The sequence below is a fragment of the Gopherus evgoodei genome, chromosome 13 (assembly GCF_007399415.2).
Source record: "Gopherus evgoodei ecotype Sinaloan lineage chromosome 13, rGopEvg1_v1.p, whole genome shotgun sequence".
Classification (NCBI taxonomy): Eukaryota; Metazoa; Chordata; order Testudines; family Testudinidae; genus Gopherus; species Gopherus evgoodei.
Window position 1 is genome coordinate 18157329 of NC_044334.1, and position 7704 is coordinate 18165032.

A 7704-nucleotide genomic window follows, 5' to 3' on the forward strand; every position below is an offset into this window, starting at 1 on the left:
GATCCAATTCCTACTGAACTCAGTAACTTTAGTGGCAGCTAGCCCCTACTTCTTGTACATTTACTAAAATGTTTGACTATTAGTTAACTGTTTACATCTCAACTAAAAAGTCAGTGAAAAATTCTGTGTGCCCACAGTCTCTAGCTAAAGTACTAGCAACTTCTGAATGTTTAGTGAATTTCTACAGCAACAACAGAAAACAGTCTCACTCACCTCTTTTTGTAAGTAGGAAAAGCAAGTGCGTGCTGCAGAAAGGCATGGCAGCAGAAGAATTCTTCCACTGGCAATGCTAATTACAAACAACTCTAATTCTTAAAGGAAAAACTGAAGCCACTATGTGAGGCTTAACAGCATAAATGATCACAGGATATTAAGCACTAGTCACCACATTTAATTGTAATGGGCTGTGTTTGAGCCAAGTAGTGGTACAGCTCCTGCATGCTTCACATTTGTAACAGTTGTGACAGTAGCTGTAAAGGGAGTAAACCTAATAGCCCAAGCCAATTTCCTGCTTCAGTAATTGATAGTTCAATGATTCCAGTTGTAATTAAACAGTCTATTCGGGGAGATAAGCACTCCTAATTTTGCTACCTTTCGCCCACCCTGTTGTGCTGAGCAAAATGAGGGAAATTTTTGTATAAAGCAAATAGAGTAGGCAACTTCTGTAGCAATTTGCATCTTAAAAATACTTTACAAACATTACTTAACCTTCCTCATACCCCATTGTGACAGGTGAGCGTTATTTCCTTTTTACAGGTGGGGAGAAAGAGGCACAGAGAAATTAAATGACTTTTTCAAGGTCACAGAGTTCCTGACCAGTAATCAGACATGAGGGCTTGAAGGGACCTTGAGAAGTCATCAAGTCCAGGCCCCTGAAGAGGCAGGACCAAGTAAACCTAGGCCATCCCTGACAGGTCCAACCTATTCTTACAAAACCTCCTGTGATGGGGATTCCACTTCCCTTGGAAGCATATTCCAGAGTTTAATTACCCTTACCGTTAGGAAGTTTTTCCTAATATCTAATGTAAGTCTCCCTTGCTGCAGACTAAGCCCATTACTACTTGTCCTACTTTCAGTGACATGGCAAACAGTTGATCACAGTCCTCTTTATAAGCCCTTAACATACCTGAAGACTGATATCAGGCCCCCACCCAGTCTTCTTTTCTCAAGACTAAATGTGCCGTTTTTTAAAATCTTTCCTCATAGGTCAAGTTTTCAAAACCTTTTATCATTTTTGTTGTTCTCCTCTGGACTCTCTCCAGTTTGTCCAAATCATTCCTTGAGTATGGCACCCAGAACTGGACACAGTACTTCAGCTGAAGCCTCACCACTGCTGAGTAGAGCGGGGCAATTAGCCCGTCTCTTACATACAACACTTTGTTAATAAATCCAAGAATGATATTGTTGTCAGATGCTACCGATGTGGTGCTCTGCTCTGTTCGATGTTGATATCAATCGGCTGCGTGTGTGTGTTCCCTCTGTGTGCTGTCCCAGCTTTGCGCAGATATCTGACACGGCAGATCCTGAGAGAACCCCCAATGACCACAGATTCTAGTAAGGTATGAAGGCAAGTCGGCCAGGTTTATTGTCAAAGAGAAACACAGTCTCCAGCTCCTGGGCAAACGAAGTCCAAGGTGCTGCTAGCCAGTATATATGTGCTCCCTGGCAATGGACTCAGCTCAGTCAGTGGTGGGACTTTCCACTGCCCCCTAGGCTGGACAAAGACATCCACTCACAGATGCATTCTTTTACATGGGTACAAACAAGTTACACATCACTCCTGATGTATTGAGGTGCAGCCCCTCTACGTAGCAAGGTACAACCCCTCTATGTAGTAAGGTGCCGCCTCTCACCTTGTACATGTTGGTTTGAACAAAACAACTCTATCCATATTACCCTTTTGGCCCTGTCAGTGGGATGAGTCAACCTGTTCCTTGTGTGGAGTATACAAGTATGCAAATGTTCTGATATCTGGTGTCCAGTACTTTTTAGGTATGTCTCTTTTTGCAGCATCAGCCCTTTCCTTGCCAGCTTCTGTGAGCAGGGCCTGCCTCTGGCTCACAGCTTAACCTTGCTTTATGTTAGTAAAGTCTTGACCGTTACTTTAGTTCAGGCCTTAGGCCTCACACCGGGCCTCTGATACCAAGGTTTATATCTCAGGGCCTCCTCTTACTACAGATATTAGCCTTTTTTGTAACTTCGCATTGTTGACTTATCTTCAACTTGTGATCCACTATAATCCCCAGATCCATTTCAGTAGTACTACCACTTAGCCAATTATTCTGCATTTTGGAGCTGTGCATTTGATTTCTCCGTTCTGTGTGAAGTACTTTGCATTTATATTTATTGAATTTCATCTTGTTGAATTCAAACTGATTCTTTAATTTGTCAAAGTTGTTTTGAATTCTAATCCTGTCCTCCAAAGTGCTTGCAACTCTTTCCAGCTTGATGTCATCCACAAATTTTATAAGTATACTTTCCACTCCATTATCCAAGTCATCAGTGAAAATGTTGAATAGTACCAGACCCAGGACTGACTCCTGCAGGATCCCAAAAGATACATCCCCCATTCTAATAGCAAATCATTGATAACTACTGTTTGAGTACAGTCATTCAACCAGTTGTGCACTCACCTTATAGTAGTTTTTCATCTAGACCACATTTCCCTAGTGTGTCTCTTTCTCAAAAATACATTAGCTGAGGTTTGCTCTTATTTCTAAATCTGAACAATAGCCCTATTATCAATTCATCTGGTTTCTTCTAGTGATCTTTCAAAGTGATGTGTGAGTATAAAAACTAAATAAATGAAATGAAAAAATTAAAGCTCAAATGCAATTGTTCCTTCAGACTATTTAAAGAAATTTGTTTAATGAACAAAAATCCATAAATAGTAACTTTCTGTAACAGTCCTCAGAACAATCTTACCACTTAAGTAGTAGTAGCAGTATCATTACCAAAATGCAAATTCTTAAAAGAAAAACAAAACCACCACACTATCTAGAGTGAAAAATAACTGTCTCCTTACCCCAACATACACAATATTTACATTTTCCAGTGGTTTGTCTTTAACTGTAGATACAGCACACATTGAAACCCATTACAAACATTAGAAGCAATTTTCAAGTGAACTGCAATTTTTTTTTTGGAAGATTGGATTGTTGATTCCATCACCTCTACATGATGCCATGTTTGAGATATATTTTCCCCATTCTAGATCTATTCCATCTTGTCATTTAGTAACGTTCATTCACTAAACAGCAGAGACTAGTTTCCAAAATTTTAATTATAACTGCAGAAGGAACACAAAAATATAAATTTGCATTATATTTGAGATTGATCAGAGAGATGCTTTACTTCAAATCCGTCACTTCCTTTTGGATTGGGTAGAGGGGAAGAAAGTAATAAGCAAAGGGAATTACAGTGAAAACTAGTAGAAACACAAGCTTTTTCCACCAATTAAATTAGAAAATTCAAGCAGTACTTTGCCAAACAAATTTCAATATGTGATCCAGGAAATTGCAGTTGCCCACAGAAGTGTTGCATTCCTAGAATATCCTAATGCCCTTCTGTTGTACAGAGAGTCAGTTAAACAGACAAGACTGTATTTACAAGAGACCCAGGATTGGCAACTCCTACTCCTGGATTAACAGATACATTAAAGTCCTTTAGCCATTCATAGCTCATCGTGTTTTGCAGGGTCCATGCTGGGTTTAATGAAAACGCCTTCCATTGCCATCCAGTAGTTGTGATGATTAGGAGAATTCATGCCATGAACTTCCCGTTGGCCTCTGATTGGGTGGCCATATTGTTCTCCCGTTATTGAAAGGAAGACGTCAGTTCCTATGTGCTTGAAACGCACTGCATCCTCCCGCTCCCAGTGTGTCCCACTGCACTGTACTGTCCATATATCCAAGTCATCTCCTTCACCATCATCACCAAAGGCACTTACTTCCTGAATTAGAAACAAGGGAACACCAATGATACTTAAGACACCAATCACTCAGCCAGCAGGGGGATTGTAAAGACAAGGGTAGGTGGGAAACAAAAAGTTATGTTGTATTGCTTGTGTGGCAATGGATCTAACCCGGATGGGATAACTTGCCCCCTTCTATAGTCCAGAGGTAAAATGCCAAAAATAAAGGTAGTATGAACAAAAATAAAACAAGGGAAACAGGACAATCCTTTCAAGAAAAAAAACACCTTGAAAACGAACGAACAAAATACTCCTCAGATACAGGGCTCACCTTCCTTCCTCTCAGCAAGATAGTATGGCATCAATCAGGTATTTAAGTCAATCTTAAGAAACATTTCCTCTCAGTCATTTATTTTATTATTATTTATATTGCAGTAATGCCTAGAGATCCCATTTTGTGAGGCACTGTACAAACACACAGTAAAAAGACAGACCCTTCTCAAAGAACTTAGAATCTAAGTAGACAAGACAAATGGTAGGAGACCATGTGACTTGCCAAGGTCACACAATAGGTCTGTGACCAAGTCAGAAATAGAACCCAGGTCTCATGTATCCCAATCTAGTATCCTATCCACTGTACCATGCGGCCTCTCAGGAAGGAAGACTCCAGTGAATACTTAAGGAAGCCCACAACAGCTAAATAAATTTATTTTAAGACGTATTTTCAAATTTTGCAGAAGTACTTGCTTAATGATGAGGGAGGGAACTCGGAGGACTAAGAACAGGAAACACTGATCTTCAGAGAAATACAGAGATGAAGTGTGTAAGTGTGGAAGCAAAGGGTTCTTTTGATGGGGTGGGCACAGAGCAAAATGAGGATAGAGAGAGACTTAGGATATGTCTACACAGCAGCTGGGATGATTTCCCAGCATGATTAGACAGACATGTGGTATCTCTACTCGAGCTAGTGCACTAAAATTAGCAATATGGCTAAAGAGCGGCATAGGTGGTGGCTTGGGCTAGCGTCCTGAATACAATTCTGCCTGACCCCTGGGTATGTACTCAGGCAGGTAGCCTAAGCCACTGCAGCCACATTGCTATTTTTAACATGCTAGCTGGAGCTGAAGTAGTGTATATCTGTCTCTCTACACTGGGATGGGACGCACCCTTCCAGCTACTGTGTCACCCCAAGTGACTTGCCCAAGCTCATACACAAAGTCTGAGGCAGAATAGTTCTCACGAGTCCCTGGCTAGCATCCAACCCCCTGGACCGTCTTTAGTCTCATGCTGGTCTCTAGCTTCGCAAAAACTTTTACTTTACCAAGCAACTGCTCCAAATTAGGGTGAAGACTATTTTAGACACTTTTTCCACACACACGAGAAATAAAGCACAAGGTTTGAAGGCACAACTCACCATCTTACCTGATTATTCGACAGCGGTGATGGAAAGTGATGTGTGTGTAAGTTTTTTCCTGTGTTAACATGGGTAAGCCGTATTGCTTGCCCACACTTCACTGGTGTTCCTCGTTGGCAAGTGTCGTCATTTTTCCCTCGAATCCGCCAGTAACTGTTAGCATCATCTGAAGCTTCAACTCCAGTCACTGACTGCTGCCCACTTCCTGTTTCAAAATAATTTAAATGGTAGTTGACCTAACCCACCTTTCACTAGTTCAGGGAAATCAAAAATACTTGATTACTAAAGAACATCCATCTATTCATGCTAATAATTGGAGGGGAACAGCAAAGGAGGGTTGCAAGACTCATTTCCCTTCTCACCCTATTTTTATACCACTCCTGTCACTAGTTCAGCTTCTAGATCAACATCCCCACCTGTGATGCAAACCCAGAAAAAAAGATATACTGAACAGTTGAGAAGCAGAAGAGTCACTAACACACAAATATTACCAGGGGATGCCATGATTTTCCCATGCCAGGATTTTCATAGGTGTTGTGCCCTCACAGTTCCCCTACTGACTTCAATGGGAGTTGCAGGTACTCTGCACCTTAGAACTGTGGTTCTCAAATCAGGGGTCCGAAGCCCCCAAGGGGACAGTGAGCAGGTTTCGGGGGGCCGCCAAGCATGGCCAGCATTAGACTTGCTTGGGCCTAGAGCAGAAAGCCGAAACCCCACCGCATGGGGTTGAAGCCTCGGCCATGAGCCCCCCCCGCCTGGTGGTGAAGCCAAAGCCTGAGCAATATAAGGTTCTTTTTGTTGTTGTTTTTTTTTTTTTGGGGGGGGGATGCAGCATGAGGCTCCAGGTAATTTTTATAGCATGTTGAGGGGTCCTCAGAAAGAAAAAGGTTGAGCCCCCTCCCTGCCTTAGGATATCAGGTTCTGAGGATGTGGAAACAGAAGACTGCTCATTAAATTAAGCAGTTTTAAATCGAAGTGTCTGTTGCCAATGGCTCCAGCCCCCCTTTTGGATACTCCCTAACTGTTCTGAGTGGCTCAGTCCCGGCTATTTGCTTACGCCTGCTAAGGAAGGAGTAACGCTCAGTAGGTGTGCTGCACGTGAGAACTTGGCTGGTGATGTGCCCGCCATATGGAAGTGTACGGGATAGTAGCAGGACACTTTTGCCTTTTCTCCCCCCCGCCCCCCGCCCCCCGCTTTGTGCCAGAGGCATTTGTCCATGGGATCCGCCCTTCCTTTCACCCTCTTCCTTCGCCCCATACGAGCCCATTTAACAGCACTTGCTTATCAGCCACTTCAAGAGCCAGCCACCCTCCCCGCATCTCCTGCCCCGCGATGGGCGTCGCCGCCACGAAAGCCTCGGTCCCGCCTCCTCCCTGACGGGCTGGCCCAGGCGCTCCCTCTCACCCCGGGCAGGCGATCTCAGACCCGCGGGTCGCACCCCGTCACCGGGCAGGGCTCCGGCCTTAGCCCACGCCCACCCCGGCTACTTGCCCGGCATCCCCGAGTCCCCATCGCCCTCCTCCAGTCCCCGCCTCCGAGTTCTCCCGCGCTACTCACCCTCCTCAGCCCGGCCCGCCGCCCCCCCGCGTCTCCGGCCCCGATCCTCACCCGATCCGTACTTGACCTCATGCGAGTGCAGCCGCACGTTGTGGCGGGTGTTGAGCAGCTTCAGCACCGACCCGCAGGTAACAGCGCCCGGTCCGGGCTCGCCGCCGCGGCCCGGCTCGCACAGCAGCGCCAGGAGCAGCAGGAGGCAGCAGCAGCGGCGCCGCATCTCTCCTCAGCCCGGCGCCCAGCGACTCCACACAACCAACCAATCCGCCCGCTTCCGCAAGCGACCGGTACCCCGCTTCCGCATCCCGGCCAATCATACGACGCCAGCACCGCAGCCTGCCAATCCTCGCCCGCCTCTCTTCCAACAGCTCCTCCGCATTGGGCCGCCACCTGTGACGTCACAAAGCGTACACGAAGGAGGAGCCTATTGGCCTAGGGAAGATGCCAAAATAACCAATCAGAAGAGGCGGCGTGGCATCTCTCGGGGAACGGACCCAGAGGGAAACCAAAAGTTGGAGTCCAGGGGAATTAGTCAGTGGGCCCTGCCTGGGGGCAGGTGCAAGCTGAGAGGTGGGCTGGACCTTGGATACGCGGGGCTGCCTCATGGCTAGTCACTGCTATAGGGATTGGCAGCAACAAGAGCCCAGTTGTCACTCCTTGCAGGGCCACACTGCCAGCCCACTCCAAAACATCAGCCCGTTAACCTTGTGCCTAGCCACCCTCCCCTGGCACCCACACATCAAGCAAAGCATCAGCATGCCTCAAGGCGAAGCGGTGATATTGCATCAGCGTTACCTCTGTTGCACTGGAACATCAGCATAC

The 7704-nt window shown here is 45.7% G+C and overlaps 1 protein-coding gene across 1 annotated transcript; it reads right to left on the reverse strand.

Annotated features, from left to right (window-relative positions):
- Nucleotides 1-2467: 2467 nt before the first annotated feature.
- On the reverse strand, nucleotides 2468-7120 carry SDF2L1 (stromal cell derived factor 2 like 1). Its single transcript, XM_030582762.1, has 3 exons — nucleotides 6937-7120; nucleotides 5336-5532; nucleotides 2468-3952 (listed from the first exon to the last, which is right to left on the reverse strand). The coding sequence occupies exons 1-3, from the start codon at nucleotides 7100-7102 to the stop codon at nucleotides 3674-3676; spliced, it is 642 nt and encodes a 213-aa protein (XP_030438622.1). The 5' UTR covers nucleotides 7103-7120; the 3' UTR covers nucleotides 2468-3673.
- Nucleotides 7121-7704: the final 584 nt, after the last annotated feature.